The 27,689-nt window shown below is 41.9% G+C and overlaps 7 protein-coding genes across 7 annotated transcripts; 2 read left to right on the top strand and 5 right to left on the bottom strand.

Annotated features, from left to right (window-relative positions):
* Positions 1 to 29: 29 nt before the first annotated feature.
* Positions 30 to 2,353, bottom strand: BCR41DRAFT_344728 (Quinolinate phosphoribosyl transferase). Its single transcript, XM_022022581.1, has 3 exons — positions 2,324 to 2,353; positions 953 to 1,483; positions 30 to 926 (listed from the first exon to the last, which is right to left on the bottom strand). The coding sequence occupies exons 1-3, from the start codon at positions 2,343 to 2,345 to the stop codon at positions 70 to 72; spliced, it is 1,410 nt and encodes a 469-aa protein (XP_021885835.1). The 5' UTR covers positions 2,346 to 2,353; the 3' UTR covers positions 30 to 69.
* Positions 2,354 to 2,631: 278 nt separating this feature from the next.
* BCR41DRAFT_418255 (hypothetical protein) lies at positions 2,632 to 6,016 on the bottom strand. The gene is made up of 6 exons (XM_022029599.1): positions 5,937 to 6,016; positions 5,762 to 5,823; positions 5,304 to 5,650; positions 3,973 to 5,196; positions 3,426 to 3,845; positions 2,632 to 3,337 (listed from the first exon to the last, which is right to left on the bottom strand). Exons 1-6 carry the CDS (start codon positions 5,943 to 5,945, stop codon positions 2,928 to 2,930), a joined length of 2,472 nt encoding a protein of 823 aa, XP_021885834.1. The 5' UTR covers positions 5,946 to 6,016; the 3' UTR covers positions 2,632 to 2,927.
* An 85-nt stretch (positions 6,017 to 6,101) lies between these two features.
* Positions 6,102 to 8,089, bottom strand: BCR41DRAFT_344726 (hypothetical protein). The gene has a single exon (XM_022022580.1). It carries the CDS (start codon positions 7,989 to 7,991, stop codon positions 6,276 to 6,278), a length of 1,716 nt encoding a protein of 571 aa, XP_021885833.1. The 5' UTR covers positions 7,992 to 8,089; the 3' UTR covers positions 6,102 to 6,275.
* Positions 8,090 to 8,692: 603 nt separating this feature from the next.
* Positions 8,693 to 10,830, bottom strand: BCR41DRAFT_344725 (malate synthase A). The gene is made up of 3 exons (XM_022022579.1): positions 10,249 to 10,830; positions 9,972 to 10,116; positions 8,693 to 9,881 (listed from the first exon to the last, which is right to left on the bottom strand). The coding sequence occupies exons 1-3, from the start codon at positions 10,604 to 10,606 to the stop codon at positions 8,750 to 8,752; spliced, it is 1,635 nt and encodes a 544-aa protein (XP_021885832.1). The 5' UTR covers positions 10,607 to 10,830; the 3' UTR covers positions 8,693 to 8,749.
* A 693-nt stretch (positions 10,831 to 11,523) lies between these two features.
* BCR41DRAFT_330707 (Spb1 C-terminal domain-domain-containing protein) lies at positions 11,524 to 15,049 on the bottom strand. The gene is made up of 4 exons (XM_022021762.1): positions 14,784 to 15,049; positions 14,379 to 14,688; positions 12,520 to 14,269; positions 11,524 to 12,412 (listed from the first exon to the last, which is right to left on the bottom strand). Exons 1-4 carry the CDS (start codon positions 14,812 to 14,814, stop codon positions 11,711 to 11,713), a joined length of 2,793 nt encoding a protein of 930 aa, XP_021885831.1. The 5' UTR covers positions 14,815 to 15,049; the 3' UTR covers positions 11,524 to 11,710.
* Positions 15,050 to 16,146: 1,097 nt separating this feature from the next.
* Positions 16,147 to 18,785, top strand: BCR41DRAFT_344721 (hypothetical protein). Its single transcript, XM_022022578.1, has 2 exons — positions 16,147 to 17,209; positions 17,303 to 18,785. Exons 1-2 carry the CDS (start codon positions 16,273 to 16,275, stop codon positions 18,664 to 18,666), a joined length of 2,301 nt encoding a protein of 766 aa, XP_021885830.1. The 5' UTR covers positions 16,147 to 16,272; the 3' UTR covers positions 18,667 to 18,785.
* A 2,238-nt stretch (positions 18,786 to 21,023) lies between these two features.
* BCR41DRAFT_344720 (pyruvate carboxylase) lies at positions 21,024 to 26,497 on the top strand. The gene is made up of 7 exons (XM_022022577.1): positions 21,024 to 21,490; positions 22,526 to 22,769; positions 22,896 to 22,976; positions 23,104 to 23,556; positions 23,647 to 24,191; positions 24,283 to 24,517; positions 24,638 to 26,497. The coding sequence occupies exons 1-7, from the start codon at positions 21,290 to 21,292 to the stop codon at positions 26,419 to 26,421; spliced, it is 3,543 nt and encodes a 1,180-aa protein (XP_021885829.1). The 5' UTR covers positions 21,024 to 21,289; the 3' UTR covers positions 26,422 to 26,497.
* Positions 26,498 to 27,689: the final 1,192 nt, after the last annotated feature.

Below are 27,689 nucleotides of genomic sequence, written 5' to 3'. Positions count from 1 at the left end.
ACTGATAGCAATACAATTATAATGATCCAACTTAAAATACGCGTGATATGTGTTCACTACGTGCATTTATTATGAAAGTGTAGCGATCTGCTGTCTTACTTCAAGCACAGATTCAGGACTTCCACTTTCCTTTCCATGATCATCGCTCAGCTTGACACATTCCTTATCTGCACACCAATGCAATTTGATCACAATATTCATTGCTGGACTCTTCTCTTTCTTTGACGTTGACGTTGGCACTGACATTGTTGTAGTTTCTTTAGGAGCAGTAGCTCTCTCAAAATCATTCGTAAAATGTGTCCCGATCCCAAAGGATGCCTCGATTCCTTGTTCCTCAGCTGCATTTAATAATCGAATCGTCCGCTCAACATTTAATCCATCCGAAAAGACAATCCTCTTCTTCCGTCTCAATTCAGGCCCTACAAGCGGATCTTCATCATAATGCTTCACAATCCGTTTTATAAACTCGAATGGGTCTCCAGAATCATGTCGTACACCCGTCCATTCTCTGGCCACCTGACCTCGGAATGTTTTCAAAAATGCCTCGGTGGTAAATGTATCCGTTAAGGCAATCCCTAACGCTTGATCTGGATATGTCTTGCTCCAGCGCTCTAAGCTCGTTGCATTCGCTCGACTAGCGTCCTTCAAAATAGCGGCTGTTCCCATAAACCATTCATGAGCCATGGTTCCGATCGGCGTTAAATTCATTATATGAGCAAAATGTAAATTACTAGTTCCAGTCAAGAGCCCTTTTTGTCTTTCTTTTCCTTCTCCTCCTGCAGAAGCAACAGATGATGATGATGATGACAATGACGATGACGATCCTGCAATTATTCCTTCGAGTACAATTCGATGAGTTTCATAATCTCGTCGTCGACGTGTCCCAAACTCTGCGAATTTGGCTCCAGCCTCAATTAATCGCTCTGCTTTTTTTTTGCAGCCTCAAACTGACCTTCGTATGACCAATCCTGATCTTCGAACCGGAAATAGGCCTCTGAGACAAGAGCTAGAAGTGGTACTTCATACAAAATCACTTGGTGCCAATTACCCGTCACTGTGATTTTGATCTTTTGATTGTCTGATCCTGATACTGAATCCAAATACTCAATCTTGACTTGTTCACTGGGTTTGAACCTAAACTCATGTTGTAACCAGTCCAAGTAATCTTTTGAAAGATATGGGCATTTGGTTTCCAGGAATACACGCTCCTCCGGGGTCAAAGAAAGATCTTTCATCGCCTGGATTTTTTCTTGTAACCATGGAATAGCTTTAGCGGAGAGCTGTGTTACCTCTGGAGACCGATTATTGAAGCTGTAGTCACAGGGAGTGTTGGGGTAGTGTTGTCGCACTGCCTGTTGCATAGTGAACTTGTAAAGGTCATTGTCGAGGATTGAGGTGCATGCCTTGGATATTTTAGGGATCTTTTGAGACACGTCCGCCACTGTTGCTACATTAGCAACACTATTGTCGTCATTGTTCTTGACTTTATCAAGCATGGAGGCGGGTTTGGAATGTTAATAGAGATGAACAGATGTGAAAAGGAAGAAAGGAAGAAAAGACATCAATCATTTGTGTCATATTTTATTCAGTTGTCGTTTCTGACATGAAAACTTTATTTGGAACACGCAGATTACCTAGGACAAAATTATGACATGCGAAAAAGTTAATTGGCATATTCGTGAGAAGAAATAAAAAGGTATCCATAGCAGAATTAAAAGGATTCATTCGGTGCCTATTGAAGTCAATGTACGAGGCAGATCATAATACATGACAAACTCTCTCTCAACCATTCAAAAAAAAAAAAAAAAAAAAAAAAAGAATCAACACAAAGAGTAAATAAGAAATAATAAAAATAACGCGATTTGTTTTTTTTTTTTTTTTTTTTTTTCTTTTTTTCCTCAACTGATGTTGGGTAAATCGGGATGGGAAAAAAAAAAAAGAAAAAGAAAAAAGGCAAGAACAAACCACTATCATAATGACAACAGAGAAAGCCCCAATTGCATCAATGGGTTTGTTCAAGCGTGACAGAACACCCAAGCGCCGCCTGCTTGCGACTTGAGACAGAAGCAAATGCCCTGTTTTTAACAAGAACAGTTCTGACTGGCAATGCACGTCTTTCGCTTATACTTTCTACCCTCATTGCCTTGATTCTTTTTATTATCTTTTTTTTTTTTTTTTTTTTTTTTTAAAAAAAACGGCTGTTGAGGTTGCTTGATCTTTGCCTTCGAACTCAGCTTACTTGAACGATTCTGTAATCATAATCTCTTTTTCTTTTCTTTTTTTCTTTTCTTTTTTTTTTTTTGCATGGAAATTGATTTATTACCTTTTTGATGTTCTGAATCCATGTTGACATGCATTAAAAATAAAAAAGCATTTCTGACTTTTGAGCTTGGTTAATATTTGATAAAGGCTCAAGCCCCTTAACTAAAAATGTTGATTAGAAAGCCAGTTTGCACACAGAGGGCAAAAGATGGTGTTGCTGTGGTACTCTTTGTGCCGAAGATAGCGCTGCACGGTCGGCAGCAATCTTTCTCCACTTTGCTGTGGAGAATTTTCCTCGTACAGCAAGCCATGTAAAATTACCTCCGCGCGACATTTATTTAATTAAAATATTGTTGTTATTCCACATGAGCCATTAAACACAAGCTGGTCTTGACATCGTATTTGAGCTTATACAGCCCGTACGCGAATGATTAGAAGAGACGGAAGGGGAAGAGAATACCATTTTGTGCTCTGAATTCAATATATCGCAGGCTATGAATGCGACAGAACAAGTAATACCCTTCTGGCAACTCTAGGATCATGACATACAGAGACAGTTTTCCATACCTAGGATTTGCAAATAGTCTATGATTGGCTGGTGTCTTTCTCTATGAGAAATTCCTATATAGTTTCTTATAACTTACAGAAAGTCTTTTCTTATATCATTAAGTCCCGAGCTCGGGCTCGACAACTTCATTTCTTATAGAGAGTGGTTTCTTGTAGAGAGAGTCGATCGTATTTAGTGATGGTGGAGCCTTGGATTGCACAAAGAACAGCAGGCTCTCCTTCTTGGACCTATTCCTGATTCCGTACTGGTTCCCACGCGGAACAATAAAATGTCCCCCAGTGGAGACCACAAATTCAGTCTCATGCACTGTCACTTGTACGATTCCCTTGATCACGTAAAAGATTGTAGTTGCGTTTTTTGTTGCACTGCTCACAGGCTTTATTCCATTGCGTTTGATCTTGATTGTTCCAGAAGCCAGAGAATCGGTATCTTCAAGACCTCGGTGAAATAGATATTGTCCACTCTCTACAGATCTGAAGCGCAATGCGTTCTTAGATTCTGCTATGACTAGTGGTAAGATATATATAATTTAGGAGCAGCGTTATTAGTCAAGAGATTGACATATAGTATAAAGCATACTTGCTATGCTGATTACCTCGTGAAGTCTTTTCATCAGTCCCAAATACAAGGACCTCTGCCTGCATACTGGAGACTTCATCTTTTAGCCCTAAGAGCCCTCTCGATCCTTGTAAGGCATGTTCGCCATCATATTCTTCCAGTTCACTCGCACTTCCTTCAATTTCATCCTCATTATCGTCAATCTCACGAGCCTGCTTTTGAGACTGCCGGTAAGCCAATTTGTCAGGGGCAGGATGTCCTTTGCTTGAATCGACAGCCGCCGTACCTTGGCGTTTCCGTTTTTGTGATTTTAAACCTGGTATTGCTGACACTGGGTTTTCGGCTCGAATAACAGACTTAATTATTGGTGTAGGCATATCCTTATCTCTACACACAACAACTCTCTCATTCTGCCAGAATTTTAGCGGAGCAATCTTTACTCGATGACTCCTCCGTACTTGAGATAGGAAATAAAATAAATACAAGGCTAAATTATTTACCGCACTAAACGATCGTCAATCTATCGCCGTCGATTTTCAAGAATGTAAAATAAAAAAAATAAAATAAAATAAAATAAAAAATACCTCCTTGTTCTTCTGTCGTAACATCTGGTACTACAGGCACTTCCACTAATTCTACAGGAGTCATATGAGGCGGTCCGCTTTGTGTCTTGTTCTGACTAGCAGAACTGGAGCCATCCTTGGTAATCTTTGAGCGCCTGCTATATGTTTCCGTTGATGACTCAATATTATTGCTTCTAGAGTTGCTCTTTGATTTCGCCCTTTGTGTTGATGAGGAGCGAACGCGCCCATTTTCTTTATTTTCATCCGCACTAGCTTCCGCCAGATCGCTTCCTCCGCTTGTGGTCTTCGCCTTTTTAGAGGCCAACTTGCTTTTTTTCGCTGACGCACTAGCAGCAGCGGCCTTACTACTTTGGTCAGTCATTTTGGAATTGCTTGTATTGACAATCTGCCTCCGCGGCATAGGATCTCTTATCTCCCTATGTTTATTGATCAAAATCTCATGGTATCCATTTCCCTCTTCATTTTCCTCATCGTACACATCTTCATCCGAAAATCTTAGTCGATCGTCGTCTTCATCTCGATCTGCTCGGCCATGATGGATCCGATCATCCTCTTCCTTGCTCTGGACAAACCTCTGTGCATTCGGCTTTGAAGTTGCCATATTTGCCTTTAACTTATACCCTACTGGCGCCCCTAATGAGAGTGGGTTTACCTTCTGTTGGACTGGACGTGGAGGCGTTGTTTCAACGAGTGGTGTGTCAATATCATCGATACCAACGTCAATACCTTCGCCATCGTCATAGCCTCCCGGCCAGTTTACATCATCGTTCAACTCATCAATTCCTTCATCGCCATCGTTGGTCAATTCTGATCCGAAATCAAAGGCTTTAGACCGCCCTGTACGTCGCGCCTCTACAATGCTCCTCATTTGAAGCCTAGAATTGGATCTGTGAGCTGAGACTGAAGTAGCAGCTGACTTTGCTGAAGGCAGAGTCTGCGAGGGTGAGCTTGCGGTAGAATTTATTTTAAACAAAGCATTTTTTTCCATCGAAGCGCTCACTAGGCGATCCAGCGCCGGAGAATTTGAATGAGATTTTCGTTGTAAAAATGGTGTGAGTGCGTGTTGTTCAAATGTTGATCCCGCAAGATTGTCGTCTTCCTCGCCTGGATCGATATCGGAAGATTCCTGTGTAAAGATAAGGCGCTTTTTGACTGCATGGAATGAAGGGGATTGATATTCGTCAGGAGCATTGTGATACATCGCTCCCCCCGGAAGTGATAAGCCTGATGAAGGAAAAAAAAAAAAAAAAAAAAAAAAAAAAAAAGACCAGACGTTACGAACTGAAAAATGCCTCACTATTCAACTAAAATATAATGGTGTCAATACATACCCCTCCTAGAGCCCGAGCCTTCAGATATAGGTACAAGCTGAGACCGACGCGACGTAGGTGTTGATAAAAGCTCTTCTGGGAGATCCTGCTCCAAATAATGCTGTTGATGTTGTTCCTGCTGCCGTCGCTGGCGTTGTGTTGATGGTGAAGGCAATCCTAGCCATGTACTGAAATCTTCGTTATCATGACTGCTACCACCATTACCATTTTTATTCATCATATTAATGCCTTGGTATTGTGAGCCATTATGGACGTTGTCATCCTTGTCATCGCTCCAAAAGTCATCAATATTATCAAGTCCATCTGCATCCTTTTTAACATTGGCCTTCATAGTAATTCCTGTTCGTCTGTTATCGAAAAGAAAAGAAAAAAAAAAAAAAAAAAAAAAAAAAAAACGGCATTGATGTGTTAGGACCAAAAAATAGGTGGTAAAAGCAAAACAATCTTGCCACCCATACCTTCCTACAACACCAATATCGAAAAAGTTATTGGTCCGCACAGGAGGCCCTCCATCATGATTCTATATGAATGCAGATTCATAGCATCAGTCATTGATGTCAATTGTCTATTATTATTAAAGTTTGAACTGAGATTTGTTTTCATTTCCATTGTTTCAAATGTTTTATGCATTACCCTGCTCATGGTGATAACGAACACTTTCTGTTTTGATTGCTATCTTTATTCGTTTGGATGTCACCAATACTGTTGTAAAGTTGTAAACTAGAAAGAGGTACAATAGGCACAGACAAGGTTTTATAATGTCACGGGGAACACGAGAATTTTTTGTCGCGTTTTAAAGCATGTTCCAAATTTTAATTTTATTACGAGTGCCGTCCTTTCTACACAAGTGAAGTGAGCATGTTGTGCAAGAGTGTAGACCTGGGGGGTACGAAGTAAAGGTAAAAAAAATGAAAATAATCGCATTGTATTGACACTAAAGAGGGGAATCAAGCAAAAAGCATATCATTTTCTTTAGAGCTCCTGCTTAACCTCATCAGCTTTGTCTGCAACTCGTTGAGCTTTTTTCTCCACCTGGTCTGCAACTTTCTTAGCTGCTTCGCTTGCCAATTTTTTTGCCGCCTCTTCTTCTTCGACTGCCTTTCCCTTGATGTCACCAACGGCGCCCTTAACATTTTTTTTGGCGTCATGGGCAGTATCGTGAACACTCTCTGCAAATTGCTCTCCTGCTGCATTGACTTTTTCTGTACTAGATACAACCTTGGCTCGAATGTTTTCAGCAGCATATTCAATCTTGTTTTTGATGTTCTCACCACTATATTTGGCCTCTTGAGCCACGTTTTTCGCTGCTTTGTTGATATTCTCCTTGGTCTCTTGGCTCTTTGCCTTCGCATCCTCCGCTACGTTCTTGGCTGCCCCCTCAGGGATGTTGAAAGCCTTTTGTGCGGCCTTTGATCCCTTTTTTGCAGCTTCCTCTGCTCCCTCCTTAATGTCGTCAACAACTTCAACTTTGGTGCGCCCTGCCTCACGAATAGTCTCTGGACAGAAGACATACTTGAGAATGTCACCAACACCATTAGCAGTCAATACCTCAGAGCTGAAGGTAAAGAAGCTTCGGACGACTGGAATGCTACTGAGAGATGTAGAGCCGTATCCACTACGACCGGTACCATTTGCGATGAGCGAAAGGGCGGCTCGGCCATTAAGTGAGTAAAGGATTTCCTCAGGGATGTCATTTCCGAGGCCGTTATAGACAAGGTTATTGATATCTCGCGCGTTTTGGGCAGAAGGTGAGCCAGAGTTTTCAGCTGTAAGGGCCAGGTAAATGATGGTGCGGACTTGAGGATCAGCAGGGTTGAGTTTAACCAAGCGTGCGACACTTTGTGCCATCTGAATCTCGATTGCAAGTTTGCCAACTGCATTGACGATGGTTTGTGTATCCAAAGATTTGATAGCTGAATCTGATGGAGCCGAGGCAAGAGCACTCGCGGCAAGACCATGGGTCAAGCTACTGTAGTAAACGATATCATCAACACCTTTAAGGTAGGCTGTATTGGTTGTCTCACAAACACGTGAAGGAGAGATAATGCTCTTGGCCATCCTGACTGCGTTTGATGATTTAATCAAGCCAAAGCCAAGGACATCCCAGAGGGGCGATGAATTGGGGCCTACATTACTATTTTCATTCTCTCTGAAGTCATCTTTATCTTTCGTAGACTCCTCGTTCTGGCTCTTTTCGTTTTCCTGTCCCTTCTGTTGAGTGTTTTGTCCCTCGTCTTTTTCGGCCCCTTCATCACGAGTTCTCTTAGAAGGAGGAGGTAAATTAATGACCGTATCGTAAATACTGCTGACGATGAGAGAGGCACATTGAGCATCAATCTCGGTCAGATTTGCTGCGGCTTTAAGAGCTTCGGGACCATGCTCCTGGATAACCTTGAGCTTGGCTTCCTCAAGCCTGGACCAGTCAGCGTCAGCACCATAGAAAATATTGCGTGAGACAGCCTCGATAATACCGTTGAGAAGTGGAAGCTTATTTTCCTTAGTATGGCTAGTATGGTCCTGTTGATTAGTAGTGAGGGACTCGGCACCTTGAGAGTTGATCTCTTCGAGCAAATGTGGTGCCAGTGACTTGACCTTGGGATTGACAAGAAACTGGTCCAGCGTAAGCGCGTCGATCAAAGAAGAGGTGGCCAAGAGGGCGGCCAACGAGATATTGAGAAGCACCTTCATGATAAAAAACGCTTAGTAACCCAGTCTGTGGTTTGTGGGGGGGGGGGAAAGATAGTTGATGAATTAGCAAGTGATGTTGAGAAGAAGGAAAATGAAAGAAAGACGTGAGAGAAAGAAAAGTTTGTCTTTGAAGGAACTCCACTCGCTATGTACCAATGCGCTGTGAGAAAAAAAAAAAAAAAAAAAAAAAAAAAAAAAAAGCAGAATACGTGATGTGATTGAAAAAGGGAGCGTGTGCTTCGACTGAACAATGGAAGACACAGACACGAAAAATAAATATAATCTTCAATGTAGTGAAAGCTTATTAGGTTATATTAAATAATAGAGCCAGGTTGGCTTGTCCAAGGAAGATATTTTATGGGTGACCCTTACTATCATAAAAATACATGACCACGGGAGCCAGCAACATTAGATTTGGGCAAGTATGACATCTAAGCATGGTCCAAGATGATGTATTGATTGCTACACAATTTCCTTTTCATCAATGAAAGCAAAAAATGAAAATTTTCACACTTGGTTGCACCATCGAAGCATCGAATCATCGACATTTACGTGAAGATATTCGCAAGTGTTGCCTGATGTGGTCACGCTTTGCTTCTTTTCTCGATCTTTTGACGGACGCCTCCGCTTTGCAAACATCCCTTAAAAAAAAAATGAATAAAGAAGTTTGAAAAGATATATATTTTTATGAACATTAATTATGGGAAACAAAGCGATTTATTTATTTATTTATCGCATGCATTATGTGGACAAGTCTTTTAGATGCGAGCCTTGGGGTTATCAAGCTCTACGATATCATCATACAACAAGCTAGTTAAAAAATCACCGTAATCCTTGCCAGTAATCTGGGTAGCCAGGTGCTTCTTGGCTTCAAGGATCTTACTAGCTTTGAAACCCTGCTCGCCCATGCTCTGTGCCAACTTGTCGACCTCCTCATCCAACACTTTGAGCAAGTACTCTGCGGTTACAGGTACGCCTTCTCTTGTCCTGGCCTGATGCCTTGCCCATTGCCACAACTGCGAGCGCGAAATCTCGGCTGTGGCAGCATCCTCCATCAAATTATGGATGGGAACACATCCCAGCCCACGGAGCCATGCTTCCATATACAACAAAGATACGGAGACATTGGCACGGATACCAGCTTCTGTAATAGCGCCTTTGACGTTTGTGTTAAGCAAATCTACAGCCTCAACATGGACATCCTCGCGACGGATATGAAGCTGGTTAGGCTGCGGCATATGCTCATTAAAGACATTCATTGCAATCTTAACGAGATCAGGATGTGCGACCCAGGTGCCATCATGCCCTGCCTTGACCTCACGTAGCTTATCATTATAGACTTTGTCCATGGCAGCCTTGTTAGCGGCCTCATTATTTTTAATAGGGATCTGTGCAGCCATACCACCCATAGCATGTACTCCACGCTTGTGGCAGGTTTTGATCAATAGACGGACATAAGCATCCATGAAGGGAGTGGTCATGGTGATATCAGAACGGTCTGGTAGGACATACTCAGGTCTCTGGCGTAATTTCTTGATAAACGAGAAGATGTAATCCCAGCGACCACAGTTGAGTCCTGCAGAATGGTCACGCAACTCATAGATGATCTCATCCATCTCGAAGGCCCCAAGAATAGTCTCGATCAAGGCTGTGGCACGAATAGTGCCACGGGGAATGCCAATATAGTCCTGAGCGGTGTTGAAGACATCGTTCCAAAGACGAGCTTCCAGATGAGACTCCATTTTTGGTACATAGAAATAAGGACCAATGCCGATCTCTAGCGACTTGCGGGCGTTGTGGAAGAAATAAAGTGCAAAATCGAAGAAAGATCCTGAAACAATCTGCCCATCTACTAGGACATGCTTCTCATCCAAATGCCATCCACGAGGTCTGCATTATCACGAAAAGGCGATGAAATTAGAACCTTTGCCCAGTGTTGTTGTTCATTACAGATATTGAAGACTGGCAAATTGTATTTACCTGACAATCAAAGTTGCAATCTTGCCATCCTTCCGGATATTGTACTGCTTGCCGTTGGGTGCAGTATAAGAGATGCGCTGGTGGATAGCGTCCTTAAGGTTCTTTTGGCCATCGACCAGATTGGAAAAGGTTGGTGCCGTTGAATCTATTATGTAAAGCCGGTTTATTAGCCAGTCATATGTTTTTAAAAAAGACAGTCTTCCACCGAGCCAACTTTTTTAGCCTTTTTTTTTTTTTTTTTTTTTTTATCCGTGCAGATCACTTTTTTTTCCCTTACCTTCAAAGTCAGCCATGAACGTTGCAGCACCTGAGTTCAAGGCGTTGATGACCATCTTGCGGTCTACAGGGCCAGTGATCTCAACACGACGATCTGCCAATCCTGGCGCAGGTTTGGCGGCTCTCCAGGTGCCATCCTCACGGATATGGCGAGTCTCTGGCAAGAAGTCTGGCAATTGACCCTGATCCAATTGTTGCTGACGGTCCTTGCGACGTTGAAGTAAAGCTTGACGTGTGGGTTCGTAGGTGCGATGCAATGTAGCGACAAAGAGCAGAGCCTCAGGAGTGAGGATTTCTGCCTGTTCAGGAGTAACCTTGGTGAGGATAGTAACACCTGAAACCTTTGTATCGAATGACATGATGAATAATATAATTTGTTGGAAAGATGAAGGAGGAGTAATCTATTTACAGGCAAGTGAGAGTGGGGAGGGTTAAAAAGAGTTACTGATGAAAATTCATGAAGACTTTGGTCAGAATCGAAGCGTATTTATATTAAAAAAAATAAAAATAAAAAAAGTCTGGAGGCGGAAAGCGTTGCGTCGCGTGGACTAGGATGATGATGGAATGCATAAGAAACAATGCGGGGAGAGGGGTCAATTCATTTTTTTTTTTTTTACAGTGCTTTGTTGCTTACTTCTAGTTCCGTGTCCTCCCGTGGAAAAGACTTTTTTTCACTTTTTTTTAGCCTATTCATCATATGAACACTCTCACGCCATGGAAGTCCTCGGGAGTGCACTCACATGACTACAGTTTTAGAGGACATAGTAATGCCATCATTGGCGGGATATTCTTCCTGAATGTGGCTAAATGTTATTATAATCTTTTCAACGATCTTTTACGTACAGTGAAAACGACGAAGGAAAGTCTTACGTTCATTACCTATGCCAATGTCTTTTCCCTGTCCCATCCCGGCCACCCATCCTTTCTTTGTTGTTGAAAAAGGAAAAAAGGCTTTATTGCTGATATTTTCGATTAAAGGGTTGCTGATCCATCAATGTATGCTCATATGGTCATTTTATAGTTTTTACCGTGTCTTTTTGCGTTTACCCTTTGGTTTTCAAACCGCAGATAATTTGTTGCTATTAGCAATGTTCCGTAATCAAGTCTTTTCCTGGATATAGTGAAAATCGTCTCTTGATCTGGAATAATTCATGATCAATATAAAGCGTAAGGTACACATTAGCTCTCGTTCGTTATACACATATTCCTCATTTCATTTGAGTCTACCCAGCTCACCATATTCACAGCTGATTGTCAGAAAGAAGCTTTTGGTATTGAATGAAATGTAATGTGCTTTATTACCATGAATATGAAGATTATAAATGATAAAGGAAATGAAAGCATGCACTAGTCGTGTATGCTTGGATGAGAAATGAGACTAAAAGTACAGCGAAATGGAAGCAAGTGTATACTGAACGGAAGGAGAAAGTCTAAAATGTCACAGAACATGGTGAATAGTTTATCTACTTCTTGCGATTGCTTCCCTTGGCCTTCTTGGCTATCCTCTTGGTCGCGCGCAGCTCCTTCTTCATGCGAGAATCCACCATCTTATATCTTCCCTTGACTCCTTTCGGGCGTCCTTTGTTGCCCTTGTTAGAACCCTTGGCCACAACCAGTTTTACTTCCTTCTTAGGTTTCTTACTCTTGGCATTTGCCTTGGCCATCAGCTTGGCAATGCCAATGGCTTTTTGCTTTTCCGAGATATCTTCTGTATCGTTGATGGCATCAGCCTTCTTCTGGATTTTCAATAACTTCTGCGCTGCCTTGTACTTTTTACGGGCCTTCGCCTCTGCAATCTTCTTAATCGGGCGTGCATCCAGAGCCTTCATACGATCTTTGATGACTTGGACCGCCTCCTTGGTGATCGGTAAGTTAGGTATATTATGCAACTTTTCGTCCTCCAAGAACCATGATGGTAGGCCATCCTTATCAGCGAATGCATGTTTTGTGAACCCTTGGTCAATCAAATCTGTCTTAGTGATCTTCTTGTTGACAAGCGATTGTGCAAGCGTCATAGCCTCTGCTGTGATAAGAGAGTACTCGTTGATCTGCTTACGCTTTTTGCTCTCTTCCTCATCAGATTCACCATCCCACAACTCATCATCCTCAAACTCCCGACTAACGGGAACCATTTCAATATCATCATCAACATCACCCTCCGCAGGCTATATTACACCATTTAGCAAAGAAGAAAAGATTTGTTAGTAAATGTCTTTTTTTTTTTTTTTTTTTTTTTTTTTTGAAGAATCAGGGTCATAAAACTATTCATTACCTCAGCTGCTTTGCGCTTAAGAGTCTTTCTGTTCTTGTTAAGCTGACGAATCTCCTCGTCACTGTCCATCTCGATGTCATTCTGGTTTTCATCTTCATTATCGTCATCATTGCTTTCATCATCAGCATCCTCCTCTTCTTCCTCTTCCTCCTCTTCGCTTTCATCCTCATCCTCATCCTCGTCCTCATCCTCGTCCTCATCCTCTTCATCCGCGCCGACTAAATTTTTAAACATATCCTGATCAAAGAACATTTTGGCCCCTTTGGTTAAACCGCTCTCAGTCTTCTGGCGAAGTTCAGCCTGTTCCTTGTCATCCAAGCCAACTAGTAATGGGTTCTTTGAGTTCTTTTTAAACATTTTCTTTGTGTTTTTTGTTTCAGGCAAGTCATCATCATCAATACCAGGATCTGAATCCGAGTCTGAATCCGAGGTATCATCATCAGGTTGTTGAAGAGCCTTCTCATATTCTTCATCCTCAGATTCAGAACCCTCATCTCCAGATCCATCTTTCTTGAAACCTTTCCACTCGCCTTTATCCTCGCGTTTCGTCTTGGCACGCATTTTAGCATCACGTTCGAGCTGACGTTCCTTGTACTGTGCATACATCTCATCCAGTTCCTCCATCAAGGCTGCATCATGCTCTTCATCGCTCTCCATCTCGTTCTCATTGACGAATTGGGCATCAATGTCCTCCCGGACCATACTCTTACTCTTTCGCTTTGAGATAGCCTTTGTGTCCTGTTCACCAGTGACAATGTCTTCACCCATGTCCATCTCCGCATTGAACTCTTCAGGATCCACATCTGTGTCACCTTTGCGGACCATCTTCAAGCTTCCCGCCTTTTTAATGTTAGTCAATGAGAATAATGACTGGCCATCTGGTCCATCCTGCTCCAAACCGATATCTGTAGGTATGATCATGCCCAACTGCATTCTCTGGACATTCTTCTGAACACGCTCGTTTTTCTGACGACGACGAATGCGCTCCAAACGAGACTCCTCAGCAGCTGCAGCTGCAGCGTGCTCCTCCACAGCCTCAATATCATCTAATGCTGTTACCTCAACGGTCTCCTGAGCCGTGGATTTGGGCTCAGGCTTCTTGTCCAGACCGACTTGTAGACGAATATTAAGACGCCACTTGAGAAGGCTCTTAAAATCCTTCTTTCCCAGGACTTTCAAATCCTCACAGCATGCCCTAATTTCCTCAGTTGTCTCAACACTCTTCAAAAGCTTTTCTTTGGATTCTTCAGAGTCGAATGAAAACTTGTTAACGCTGCCGAGAACAGTTACCGGTTCCTGATGAGTAATGAACTCCCAAGCATCCATAGTTTTGTGCAATATATAGTTTCCATCCTCATATCCTTCACGCTGACGCTTATGTTTTTCAGGATGGAATACATCCATAGGCTGTGAAACCATTCCAGTATCAATATCTGAAAAGACATGTTTGGGATCCAGGAACTTGGGATCAATCTTCTTGGGGGCCAAGAAATCACGACAAACTACGAAAATTTCTGCAGAGACATTTCTGGAAGAAGGAGGCTTGGTGGCCTCGACCTTCTTGAACAACTGTTGAAAGACCCACATAAGATTGTTGTAATCTTTGGATCGGAAGACCTTAGTGACAAACCAACCACCTTTGTTGAGGAACTCAGTCGCCAACTTAAGGGATTGTAATACCAGTTCAGATTGTGTAAACGCATCCTGTACCCATGCAGCACCAACATTGGGAGCACCATCGTGCAGTACACTTTATATATATTTAAAAATAGAAACAAAGAGAAAAAAAAATGTAAGCTTGTATTATTATATGTTTCTTTCACACTGTTTAAAATTAAGTAAATTAAATAAAGACTTACACATCGGCCTTCCAGGTCTTGAGTGTAGACCGAAGAGTGGCTCGGCATTTCTCGGTAGTAATGTCCTCGACAAAAGTGATGACATTAGGCAAGGGTTTGATAGGAGCCAGATCGACACCAACGATCAAACTACTGACTGGCATCATCTTTGCAGCGACCTGCAACCAACCTCCTGGAGCAGCACACAGATCAATCAAGACCTTGGATCGTTCCAAGAAGTTGTATTTCTTATTCAATTGGACCAGTTTGAACGCAGAACGAGCACGATAGCCCTGCTCCTTGGCCATGTGATAGTACTTGTCCAGACGTCCTACATGTGTATTGTTGAAAATGAATATATTTGGTCAAATAAATAAACAAAATAAACTTGTAGCTCTTGGACAGACGTACTGACGATTCACTTACCCTTTCCGGTCTTCTTCTGGATTTTTCCCATGATGAAATATGTTTATATAAAAAGGAAAATAACGTGGAGAGAAGGAATAAAAATCTTCGAACTTTTTTTAATAGTTCCTCAAAGGAACATATAAAATAAAACAAAAATACAAATTGGAAAGAATTAAGAGAAATGAATGGTCAGATGAAATGACTCAGGCTGGTCAATTGGAAGGATATTATGGATAGAAAAGATGCAAGGGAAGGAGATGCGCCTTGAAAGAAAGACATTCAACTACTAAACATAACACTCAAAGTCCAGTTTGGTTACTTTTTTTTTTTTTTTTTTTTTTTTGTGGCTTACCTGTTTATTTGTTGAACTCCTTCCTTTTTTGGAGAAAAGATCAAACTTTAAAACAATGCTTTCAAAGGTTTGGTTAGTTGACCTCTTTTTGAGATCAAGCTTGCCTTGAGAATACACTTGTAGTGATCAAAGATGAAGAATGCCACAACGGCCTATTCAATGTTGGAACTAGGCACAATATTGGTACCAATATCAACATAAGGGATAACAACAGTAGTAACAACAGCAATAACATCAAAGACACCTAAGCTTTCATGGTATATACTTTGCCTGATGCTTTTTTCCCCTCAGGGCTAGAGTACGGACGGTGTTATGGCCCGCCTCGCCTACGGACGCCTCATACAAATGATCTTCAGCTAGTTCGCTGCCATACACACTCTTTCTCCTTGGAATACGTGCAATAACGGAAAAGACAGCATTACCAAAGACATGAGAGCAGCCTTTTACTCTGATGTCATGACACTCTACTTCTTATATATCTGATATACTTGTTACATGTTAGTGCTCCAATTACTTCAATAGAATGAAATATTAAGCGCGTAGTGAAATACAAATATTGTCGCCAAAAAATCAAAAAAAAAAAAAAAAAAAAAAAAAAAAAAAAACGCGACATGGTGTCAATTGCGTACGTCTTGGCATGATAGAGCCGAGTCCTACCATGTAGTTAGTCTAGCACCATTGACGCAAGGAGACGGATATGGGTAGTTAAATAAGCACACCACACCACGCATTGTGCAGTCCACACGGGGAGCGCAGTAGGCCTCAATAGCATCAATCCAGCAGGCGCACTAACATGTAAAAAGTCTGCATAGGATAAATTGAATAGAATAGAAAAACACCCATTAAAAATGAAGTCACATTTACACTCATGCCGCGCGTCCTGCATCGATCGATCACTTTTGTGGGCAAAGAAGGCTGGGCTCAGCTCATGAACGCAAAAATGAAAGGTCGTTGGACATCATGAATTGCTCCAATATCCTATTCGCTTAGCCCTTTTTCTTTTTCTTTTTTTTTTTTGTTTTGCCTCCACACCTCTCTTGCCCATTTTAACGTTTTTCTCATTTGATTTCTCATTCTTATCGTTTTTATTTATCTCAGACATACACACTCATACATACTAGATCGACATTGTATTATTATATTATTATTATTATTATGGATTTCTCTAATACTATCCCTTCATCAGACGATACGGAATTACTCCAATACTTTCTTTCACAGGATACATCTAGTGCTACTGTGGATGACCTTTCCTCACTCTTTCAAGACCCCCCTCCCTCCTCTTCCCAATCAACGCCAATGCAGCCGATGCAAGCCACGGCTATTGCTAGATCATTATCATCAACAGCAACAGCAACAGCAACAGCAACAACAACAGCAACAGTAACAGAGCAAGCACAAACAGAGGAACAGGCACAGGCACAGGCACAAGTACAGGAACAGTCATCGCAAACAACAATCCCAATAGGCCACACAATCTTGCTACCCTCTACATCCTTCTCATATCGTCAACTCTCTCCTAATATCCCTCCACCAATGCCAGTTGCCCTTCAAAAGGAAATCTTGACTTTGAATAGCCCTATCACAACAACATCTTCGTCTGAATCGGATGTACATTCTGCGGTCCCTAGGCCAGAACCCATGTCTCAGGATATTTGGGTACACCGCCTACTACAACTTCAACAATTGCATCAAAGACATCATTATCAACAACATCAACTCTTGCAGTCAACTCTCTTACGTGGAAGCACTTCTTCAGAGACTTCGGATTTAGAGCACCGACAGCGACGACTTCGTGGCAGCTCCTCAGGAAGATCAGTATCTCCTGGATCATCATCGTCATCTTCACCATTAGAAGACCGCCACAAAAACGCCATTTATCCTTCTCCACCCATGCAAGACGATGCTTCTATGGACAGCGACGATAATAATAATGATGATGATGATGGTGGTCATCGTCGTTCAAGTGCAGGTGAATCATTGTCGGATCCCAAAAAACCAACTGCGGGAGAATTGAAAAAGATGACAAGCAAGGAGCGTAGGCAGCTCCGTAACAAACTGTCTGCTCGTAACTTTCGAGTTCGAAGAAAAGGTATGTCAGTGGCAATGAATGATATTTCTCAAAAAGTACTTGGGCTTTCCTTTAAATAATTTACCAACCCTATTTTCTATTTATATACGCAAGAGTACATCACTTCACTGGAAAATCAGGTTAAGGAAGCACGACGGGAGGCAGCAGATTTGCAGCGACGACTTATCCAGTCAGAACTCAACTGTCAGTTTTTAAGGCAAGAATTAGAGACCATTCGGCTTTCACAATCTCTGTTTACAGATGGGCGAATGTCCAAAGAGCACGCTAACTTGCTCGCTAGCCTCTTACACCCAGGCTCAGAATCCTTCCCCACAAACAATAGCAACAGCAGCAGCAATAGCGGCAGCAGCGGCACAAATGGCGGTGCATCATCAGCGATAGTATCATCAACTAGCAATATCGCTGGAGCATTCGACAGTAACGACAACAGCGCCGTTAACTTTGGCTTATCGACTGTTCCACATCTTCCACAGATTCATCATCAAACAGCCCCCTTAGATTCGCTACCTACAAATGATGGAATCTCTGACTTTAACAATATGAGCAGCAATACCTTAGCGATACCAACAGCAGCCCAGACAATGGCTTCTTCGACCTTTGAGATGACTCCAGCCTCACTTCAGCCATTTGTACCATTTGATGGTGATTGGGGATTGTTGATTAATAGAGCGGAAGTGCCAGAAATGAATGTAGACCTCAAGGATGAGTCTTCAACAAAACAAGCGCAGGCTGCTTATAAGGATCTTTTGATTCGATATGAAGTCGCTACTAAGCAAGAAGCCGAATTGGATGAGCAGATGCGTAGAGAACTCAGGGCACATGTGGAAAAGAAGCTGGCTCAGACGTATATGACCATGCCTAAGGATGAATCATCGCCATCAATAATGAACGGCAAAAGTAGTAGCGATGAAAACCTTATTCTTCAAACACTGGTGTATATGATGATGATCCATTTGACTCAATCTCTATTTGAAGCAGCGACGATGTCGAAGACCGAGTTAGTGCGATTGTACCAGGCCATAGATGAACCTCTTCGTGCGAAATTAGAAGAACAAGGAAAGCAACAGCAACAACAACAGCAATCAACATGCAAGTTTTCGGAATGGCGTGAACAATGGATTCGTAAGCACTGGCCTTCATATTACAACAACCGCCGTCGATTGTCTGAGTTATTCAAGAATGGACTAGTATGTTCTAATCACTCGAGTAACAATAGCACCAACAACTCTCAAAAAGGGGAAGTTGATGTAGTAGAAACCACTCGCAAGATGGAAGAAGGCGTGAAGGGTAAGACGGCAGAAGTCCCTAAGGTCAACTATTTTGTCCGTCATTATGTCCCTACTTGGCTCAAATGTTCTGACATTCTGGAGAAGGAACGCCTTTTGAATGAAGCCAAGGCTCAGCAACGTAAGGCCCGCTCCACTGGTAGCACTATACCCATGAAGGCCACTGCATAGTATATGCACGCATAAAAAAACTGATTTAATGTTATGTCTGAACATGAAATGCTCCATACTTATATTAACGACGTTAGTTTACATCGCCAAGATCACGAAATACAGAAATAAAATAATAGTAATTACAGTATGGCTGTGAGAAATCGATGTCATAGTATATAATATGTTATACCTGCCACTCCTGGTATTTTATATTATTATAGAATCAACGCAGATCTATACGCCGTTAATCTATCTAAACTGTCTTAAAAGCCAACTACAGCTACTCCTAATCTGATAAAAAAGCACTGACCACAATTAGAGGATTCACCAAAGATGATGCAGAAGAGTTGTCTTTAGAGCGAAGTCTTCTGATTGATAATGGATTCGACTCAGATCTTTTATATGCACTTGGGATTGGCTAATAGGTCTGCCAAATTGCTCCGTTCTGGAAAAGACGAAGGAATTGTAGAAGGGTATCTTCAAACACAGAAATCGATTAAATGGTTACATTGGGGCAATGGCTTCTCGCGGAGACGGCCAGGTTTGACCAATAGCAATCGATCGGGATGGCTCATGCAGACATGGAGAGTTTAAATAATTGATTCAATGGAGTAGCATATTTGACAAAAGAGGCGACTGGGGTTGAACGCAATAAAAAAAATGCGGGGTGACAGAGGACCGTGAGAAAGTAAAAAAATAAAATAAAAAAAAATCGACTGTTGTTTGCTAATGTCCGTGTTCCATGGCATCAATATAATGGTTACATCGACCAAAAATTTGTGTCTCCGCGCTTCTCTTGGATTAAAAAAGCTGCAATGTCTTCAGTGGGCCATTGGGCTAATTTGTCTGTGCCTGTCATTGTGATGCAGGAACAGAAAGTCAAAAAAAAAAAAGTCTTATTCCGATCAGGAACAAGTCGGGAGGAATTAACATGCATTCACCATACACACCACACAAAAAAAAAAAAAAAAAAATAGGTAAAAAATAATATATATATATATATATACATGTATGTATAATAATAAAATATATAACAGTAATAAAAATAGGTAAAACTAAATATTAAAAGCAAAAACAAATAATAGGTGGAGTGAACAACATCAACGAAAAATAAAATGAAATGCGCTGTTACTCTTGCTTGAGCGTGAAATGTTGACTTGCGTGATGGCCAGTCCACAATACCTGTCTCTTTCTTTTGACCACTCTGGCCCTTTGTGTCTTTCGCATAAAGAAGAGTCAGAGTAAAGTATATTTGTATATATTTACGAATGTGTATATATTCTTATTAATAACCATTAATATATTTCATGGTTACTGCATGAGAGCTGGTTTTTTTTTTCTTTTGTGTCCGTGGACATTTTAAAATAAAGCGAGATCGTGGAATGGCGTGAGTCACCCTTTTTTTTTTTTTTTTTTTCAAATTTATGACTCTGTTAAATCTCCAACTTTTTATATAGCAAGGACGCGTCATCTCTTTAGCTAGAGAGGCATCCAGGCTTGTCCCGTGGGACGCATCAGTAAATATAATACTGTAATCCAATAATATGTGATTCACTTTACTCTCACTTAGTCTAGAATTCAGGAACATTGGGAAATATAACATGTCAAATACCACAATAGGAAGCATAAATTAGATGGCGAGTGTTGCAACAATAGCATAGTCGTTATTGAGGATGCTGGGGGTATAAAGTTTTATGTGTAGAATAAACAGATATAGTGCATGGGTAGCATGGTTGTGTAGAAATATGCATTTTTATTGTTATCCATAAATGTTCTATTAAGTAAACTTACACTTCCCAAATGAGATCAGTGCGAGTAAGGCGGCCCGGAACGGTCTTATTACGAGCCATATTTTGGTATATGCGTCCACGAGGCCGTGACAGATTGTAGTGTTATGGATGTATACATGTATAACATGGTATTTCTTTGCCTTTCGGAAAGAGCGCGGAGCCAACGGGAAATGCAGGATGATACTGTAATACTCGTATATAAAATTGCAAGATGAAGGCTAACAACTAGTTATAATGGGAAGATGCACATGTTTCTGAATCATCACTCATTTGGAAGCTGAAAATACAATTGCATACTATAGCAAGCAAGGGAGAGATAAAAGTCTAGTAGATGCTTATGCATTTGTTTGGTTGTTGAACCTGATACATGTAGCAGATACATAGATGGTGCCTATGTTTATTAGAGTGTGAAGATGAAAGGTGTGCTCTGTCTCTTCAAGAGAAACGCGACATGTCCTAAAATTTATTGTGTGCATTTCAGAGAGCATGTTTTACATCGAATGTTGGGCTGAGACAAACGCGGAAAAAGCACCAATTAAGAGATCACCGACACGGTCAAATTTAAAAAGCTTTCTCTTTTCTCTTTTTTTGACTTTCCTCTTTTTCTTTTCCTTTTCTCTACCAACCCTGCCCCCTTTTCCTCTTTTCTTCTTCTTTCTTGCCCTTATCCTCCTGTCCTTTGTGTTGCCTGAGTGTGTATATCATTCACTTCAGCCTCTACATTTCTATTCTTCCCTGCCTTTTTTTCTTCCTCTCCCCACTCACACGCCTTTGATTGTCTTTACATTTGATACCTTCGTACCTTATTATACTTATTTTAACTCTTTATCGACTACAAAAGTATATTGGAAATGGTTCACGATCAACAGGAGCATACAGTCGATACGATCCGTCGTTCAACCACCAATCGTCCAGATGATGTTCTCAAAAAGGTTCTTGTCGCTAACCGTGGCGAAATCGCCATCCGCGTCTTCCGTTCTGCTCACGAATTATCCATGAGAACTGTTGCCTTGTTTTCGTACGAAGACAGACTTTCCATGCATCGTTACAAGGTAACAAATAATTAGGGAATTGGGAGCGTGGAGGATCGAGCGCGGAAAAAAAATTTTCAAGTTGCCATTGAGCGTGGGAGTAATAGGGGTATGGAGAGGTCCTTCCCCCCAAAAAAAAAGTCTTTTTCATCATGAAGTTTTGCTTATTATTTGCGGCAAAGTGATGAGGCAATGACAAGGTTTAAAAAAAAAAAAAAAAAAGTATAAAACAGGGTGTTGTCCAAACCTGGCGATGCTCAGAATGCGGGGTTAAAGTTTTTATTTTTTTATGTGAATGAATTTGAACACAGATGCACAGAGAGGATGGGATGTCATCAAAATTAATCATTCATCAGAGGATGTGACTGTCAATCATCCGGGGCTCGTTTTTTTTTTAATGGGTCATAGTTTGTCCCTCTTTAATTATCACACACCATCAATCTGGTCAGCACCAAAAAAAATAGGCTTTTTTTTTACTCACCTTGCAGTGATAAAAGGATGATGTGTTGGAATACAAAGGGCGAAGGAGATAGTGGTATCGATCTAAAATGAGCGAAATATTCTCAGGAGGGACATCTTCTGTCTTTATCTTTCTGATATCGCTTTTTGGTTTTGGTGTTTGGATGATTGAGCGATAATTGGAGGCCAGCCAATGGCCTTGATCATATATCATCTTGACTGTTGTCGATAACCAAAGCATAAGATTTAACAATAATCGAGAGGGGCTCGGTCTATTTTTTTTGCTCTTATGGGAAATTTATTCTTGTATAATCGATCGACAGAAAAAAAGATAAAAGATAAAGGGAGAAAACTGTGACCCATTCAGTTTGTCATGTTTGATTACATTTCGGGGGGTTTCTGTACGTCCATGATATGGTATTATATGATGTGATGCCCTCCTATCAATTCTATCCTCTTTCGGACATTATTCCTTTTTGGAAACTTAGAAGAGATATGCCAGAGCAATTCGGATGTAGCATAAAAAACAACCTTAGGAGGATCAGAGGATCGTTTATCATGCCGCATCATTTACTAACTATTTAACCAATTGTTTAGGCTGATGAGGCATATCAGATCGGAGATCCATCAAAGTTCACACCCGTCGGGGCTTACCTTGCACAGGATGAAATTATTCGCATCGCAAAGTTGCATGATGTCTCCATGATCCACCCAGGTTATGGTTTCCTCAGTGAAAACGCTTCGTTTGCCCAAAAGTGTGCGGACAATGGCATTGCTTTTGTTGGTCCTGACCCACATGTCATTGAGGCTTTGGGCGACAAGACCAAGGCTCGTGATATCGGTATGTCTTTTTTTTCTGTGTTAGCTTCTACCTTCAATGATGATGAAAATTGTTTTATAAAGATTTGGAAGCTTGCAGTCATTACTCATCATGAAGCCATATTAACCGCTTTTTCTTTGTTAATAGCCGTCGCTGCGGGTGTCCCAGTTGTTCCTGGTACTCCTGGACCTGTCAAATCGAGTCAGGAAGCAGAAGCTTTCGTCAAGGGTATGTAATGTGCTCTTGCAAAAACTGTCGCTGCTGCGTCAAACATTTCGCTGTACATTTGGACAGAGGAATACAGATAATTAACTCAGCTTTATCATCAATGCTGATTTATACTATCTTTGCTTAGAGTATGGTTTCCCTGTCATTATCAAAGCTGCAATGGGCGGAGGAGGACGCGGTATGCGTGTTGTTCGCAATCAAGCCGATTTCGCAGAGGCATTCGAACGCGCTACCTCTGAGGCCAAGCAGGCGTTCGGTGATGGCACCGTGTTTATTGAGCGCTTTCTTGACAAACCCCGTCACATTGAGGTCCAGATCTTGGCTGACAGTGCAGGAAACGTTATCCATCTTTTTGAGCGCGATTGTTCAGTCCAGCGTCGCCATCAAAAGGTCGTTGAGATTGCGCCTGCCAAATCGTTGACTCCTTCAGTTAGAGATGCCATTTTGAATGATGCCATTAAGCTTGCCAAACATGTCAAATACAAGAACGCAGGAACAGCAGAGTTTTTGGTCGATCAACAGGATCGTTACTACTTTATTGAGATCAATCCTCGTATCCAGGTAGAACACACTATTACTGGTATGTAACAAACTTTGTTGTCCTGTTCACATCACTTAGATATTTCATTTGCACAGTTATTAATTTGTCATTTTATCTTATTATTATTAGAGGAGATCACCGGTATTGATATCGTCGCTGCTCAGATTCAAATTGCTGCTGGTATTCTTTTGCCTGAACTCGGTCTTACTCAAGACAAGATTCAGATCCGTGGCTTTGCAATTCAGTGTCGTGTTACAACTGAGGACCCTTCCCAAAATTTCCAGCCTGACACTGGCAGAATTGAAGTGTACAGATCAGCTGGTGGGAACGGCGTCCGCCTCGATGGCGGTCAAGGATTTGTTGGTGCTGTGATCACCCCTTACTATGATTCCTTGCTGGTCAAAGTGACCTGCTCTGGCGCTACGTATGAGCTCGCGAGACGTAAGGTTGTCCGTGCTTTAGTCGAGTTCCGTATTCGTGGCGTCAAGACCAATATTCCTTTCGTGCAACGCCTTATCACGCACGAAACCTTTATTCAGGGCAAGTGCTGGACCACCTTTATTGATGACACCCCTAGTTTGTTCAATCTCGTCAAACAGCTTAATCGTGCCCAGAAATTGTTGGCATACCTTGGAGATGTTGCTGTCAATGGCCCTAGCATTGCTGGCCAAATTGTAAGTCGCTAGGCCAACTTTTATTTAAGCACAAAAATAGATAGTCCGCGATAACCCGGTACTGATCTTGTCATTCTCATCATCTTTTTAGGGTGAGCCCCAACTGAAGAGAGAGTTGTTGATCCCCACATTGTCAAGCAAAGAAGACTCGACCCAGACAGTTGATGTTACTGTTCCTCCCACTCATGGATGGCGCAAGATCTTCCTGGAAAAGGGCCCCGAGGCTTTTGCTAAGGCTGTTCGTGCTTATCCTGGTGTCTTGATCACTGATACCACCTGGAGAGACGCTCATCAGAGTTTACTCGCCACTCGTGTCCGCACTATTGGTAAGCTCTCTTCTTTTTTCCTAAAGAAAAAAAAAAAGAAAAAGAAAAAGAAAACTTTATCAGTCTGCTTCTTGTGGTTAGCCAACTGACCGTTTGATTCAACACATAAACTTCCGATAGATCTCCTCAACATCGCCCCTACTACTGCCCACGCTCTTCAAAACGCTTACTCTCTTGAGATGTGGGGTGGTGCCACATTCGATGTTGCTATGCGTTTCTTGCACGAAGATCCTTGGGACCGCCTGATCCAACTTCGTAAACTTGTTCCCAACATTCCTTTCCAGATGCTGTTCCGTGGTGCCAATGCTGTCGGATATACCAGCTACCCTGACAACGTCATCTTTGATTTCTGCGCCAAAGCTGTCAAGAGTGGAATGGATGTTTTCCGTATTTTCGACAGCTTAAATTATATTGAGAACATGCGCCTCGGTATCCAGGCTGTTAAAGCCGCTGGTGGTATTGTCGAAGCAGTCGTCTGCTACACCGGAGACGTCTCAGATCCCAAGCGTACTAAACACAACTTGGATTACTACCTCAACTTTGTACAGGAGTTAGTCAATGAGGGTATTCATGTCTTGGCCATCAAAGATATGGCTGGTCTATTGAAGCCCGCTGCTGCTACTATGCTTGTTGGAGCTATCCGTAAACGCTTCCCTGACTTGCCCATCCATATGCACACGCACGATACTGCGGGAACGGGCGTTGCCTCCATGTTGGCAGCAGCAGCCGCTGGTGCTGACGTTGTTGATCTTGCAGTGGATATCATGTCTGGTGTGACATCCCAACCATCGATGGGTGCCGTGGTAGCCGCATTGGAGCACACCGAAATGGGTACAGGTATTCGTCAGGAGGACGTGATTGCACTCAACAGCTACTGGGAACAGGCCCGTCTACTCTACTCTGGATTCGAAGCTAATGTCCGCGCGGCTGACTCTGGAGTATACCAACACGAAATGCCTGGTGGTCAGTACACCAACTTGATGTTCCAGGCTCAGCAGCTCGGCTTAGGCACCCAATGGAATGAGATTAAGAAGGCCTACATTGAGGCAAACCAGCTGTGCGGAGACATTGTTAAAGTTACACCGTCATCCAAGGTTGTAGGTGATTTGGCTCAATTCATGGTGTCGAATTCATTGAGTGCAGAGGAAGTGAAGGAGAAGGCAGCATCACTCAACTTCCCCACGAGCGTAGTGGAGTTCTTCCAAGGTTACCTTGGGCAGCCCTATGGAGGATTCCCTGAACCTCTTCGCTCGGCCATCATCCGTGGAATGCCCCGCATTGAGGGTCGTCCTGGTAAAGATATGGGCGAGTTTGACTTGGAGGGACTGAAGGCATCGTTAATTAAGAAGTATGGCAAGTCGATACGTGATGTGGATGTGTCATCAGCGGCAATCTACCCCAAGGTCTTTGATGAGTATCGGGCCAAGGTGGATGCATATGGCGACCTATCTGTTTTGCCTACACGCTACTTCTTGAGTAGACTCGATATTGGAGAGGAAGTTAATGTGGAGATTGAAAAGGGCAAGACATTGATCATCAAGTTGCTGGCAGTTGGACCCATCAACACTGCTTCCGGCAAGCGTGATGTTTTCTTTGAGTTGAACGGAGAAGGACGTAATGTGAGTGTGCAGGACAAGAATGCAGCAGTGGAGCATACGGCGCGTGAGCGTGCTAACCCAAGCAATACTGGTGATATTGGAGCACCAATGTCAGGTGTAGTAGTAGAAATCCGGGTGAAGCAAGGCACCATTGTGAAGGAAGGAGACCCGATCTGTATTCTGTCGGCTATGAAAATGGAGACAGTGGTAACAGCACCAGTCTCGGGTAAGGTCGAGTACGTGCCCATTCATGAAAACGACTCTTTGTCGAGCGGTGATCTTGTTGCACGCATTGTGCACGAGTAAAGAAAAAGAAAGTAAAAAAAAAAAGAGAAAAAAAAATCGCATCCATCATTCAAAAGATTAGCAATTAATCATTAGGCACACAAAGAATGCAAATAAATAACATTTCGTTACAATACACAACTACTGCAGTTGGATAGTTTGTCAATATACATTTTTGACTGAAGCCAACTAGTTTACATGTTGCCTCGAAGGATCTGTCACTATATCAATTCATTCATTAAAATACAAAAGAAATGAATAATCCATCCAAACAAAAGCATTTTCCCACGCGAGATCGACCAAATCGTCTGTGCGCACATACTGAATAAAAATATTTTTTACATAATAAATACATGTACTGTGAGCATGTCACCATGAACTTTCATGTAACATGGTGCATGTATACACATAGTGTTTATATCTTTGTACCACACAAGTGCAAATTGGAGTAATAGAAGTGATAGAGTGGTGATAAACTGTTAGATCACTACAGGCAAATGAAATACTGGATTTTATCAACAATTATAATGGCAAGTGTGATTAGCAGGATATAGGCTTTTTCAAAGATCGGCGAACACAAGAATCGAAGGACAGGACACTAATAACAACAATAATAATGATAATATTAATAACGCGACAGGTGTGCATTCTGTATTCGGGTGTGAGTGGAATTTTTTATTCAATGATCAGCGACAGCATATCCTGTGGATCTCACCGCATCTCTTGTCTTCCTTTTTGCTTTTCTTCCTTTACTTTCACCACTTGTAAGGCACCTTTTTTTTCTTTCTTTCTTTTCTTTTTTTTTTTCCGCTTTCTCAAACCTCCTCACATGAGGACATTCACTCATATCTTGTATAAGGATCATGTCAGGACAGATTCATTTTGTGACGCCCACCAACCGATGGATCGGAAGTATCCCACTTTCGACCACGGACCCACTCACACTCATGCCATTGTCGTCGTATCTACGGAAAGAGAAGAGGAATGGGAACGTGGGTGGACTATTCTCATGCCCACAGAAGCAGCATCAACAACAGTCGATATCACAGCAAACTTGTCAAGAGAACCACGAAAGTGACAACGAAGACGAAAATCATAAGGATATGATTGAGAACAGAGATGAGAATGAGGATAAGGAAGATGAAGACAGGGCACGGACAACCAATATAATAGGTAGATGGCTTTGTTTCATTATTTCTTTTTTTTTTCCTTTATGGATGATCTTGTACTGAAGCTTGCTCTCCTGTTAACTCTTTTTTTTTTTTTTTTTTTTTTCCTAAACGTTGTAT

This window comes from Lobosporangium transversale, assembly GCF_002105155.1.
Source record: "Lobosporangium transversale strain NRRL 3116 chromosome Unknown BCR41scaffold_2, whole genome shotgun sequence".
NCBI classification, from domain to species: domain Eukaryota; kingdom Fungi; phylum Mortierellomycota; class Mortierellomycetes; order Mortierellales; family Mortierellaceae; genus Lobosporangium; species Lobosporangium transversale.
Note: the sequence above shows the minus strand (reverse complement) of the source record. Positions and strands in the feature narration are given on the sequence as shown.

Bases quoted from the DNA above. Each gene is read 5' to 3' on its own strand.
- BCR41DRAFT_344720 (XM_022022577.1), top strand. From the start codon at position 21,290: ATGGTTCACGATCAACAGGAGCATACAGTCGATACGATCCGTCGTTCA. The intron at 23,557-23,646 runs GTATGTAACAAA...TATTATTATTAG, and splicing joins GGTAGAACACACTATTACTG to AGGAGATCACCGGTATTGAT. The intron at 24,192-24,282 runs GTAAGTCGCTAG...TCATCTTTTTAG, and splicing joins CTAGCATTGCTGGCCAAATT to GGTGAGCCCCAACTGAAGAG.
- BCR41DRAFT_418255 (XM_022029599.1), bottom strand. The intron at 5,651-5,761 runs GTATGGGTGGCA...TTTCGATAACAG, and splicing joins GATATTGGTGTTGTAGGAAG to ACGAACAGGAATTACTATGA. The intron at 5,197-5,303 runs GTATGTATTGAC...TTCCTTCATCAG, and splicing joins AGGCTCGGGCTCTAGGAGGG to GCTTATCACTTCCGGGGGGA.
- BCR41DRAFT_330707 (XM_022021762.1), bottom strand. From the start codon at position 14,814: ATGGGAAAAATCCAGAAGAAGACCGGAAAGG. The intron at 14,689-14,783 runs GTAAGTGAATCG...ATACACATGTAG, and splicing joins CCAGAAGAAGACCGGAAAGG to GACGTCTGGACAAGTACTAT. The intron at 12,413-12,519 runs GTAATGAATAGT...GGTGTAATATAG, and splicing joins TTAAGCGCAAAGCAGCTGAG to CCTGCGGAGGGTGATGTTGA.
- BCR41DRAFT_344726 (XM_022022580.1), bottom strand. From the start codon at position 7,991: ATGAAGGTGCTTCTCAATATCTCGTTGGCCGCCCTCTTGGCCACCTCT.
- BCR41DRAFT_344725 (XM_022022579.1), bottom strand. From the start codon at position 10,606: ATGTCATTCGATACAAAGGTTTCAGGTGTTACTATCCTCACCAAGGTT. The intron at 10,117-10,248 runs GTAAGGGAAAAA...TTTACATAATAG, and splicing joins GTTCATGGCTGACTTTGAAG to ATTCAACGGCACCAACCTTT. The intron at 9,882-9,971 runs GTAAATACAATT...GTGATAATGCAG, and splicing joins ATTGCAACTTTGATTGTCAG to ACCTCGTGGATGGCATTTGG.
- BCR41DRAFT_344728 (XM_022022581.1), bottom strand. From the start codon at position 2,345: ATGGATTCAGAACATCAAAAAG. The intron at 1,484-2,323 runs GTAATAAATCAA...TGCTTGATAAAG, and splicing joins GGATTCAGAACATCAAAAAG to TCAAGAACAATGACGACAAT. The intron at 927-952 runs GTCAGTTTGAGG...GCAAAAAAAAAG, and splicing joins TCAGGATTGGTCATACGAAG to CAGAGCGATTAATTGAGGCT.
- BCR41DRAFT_344721 (XM_022022578.1), top strand. From the start codon at position 16,273: ATGGATTTCTCTAATACTATCCCTTCATCAGACGATACGGAATTACTC. The intron at 17,210-17,302 runs GTATGTCAGTGG...TATATACGCAAG, and splicing joins CTTTCGAGTTCGAAGAAAAG to AGTACATCACTTCACTGGAA.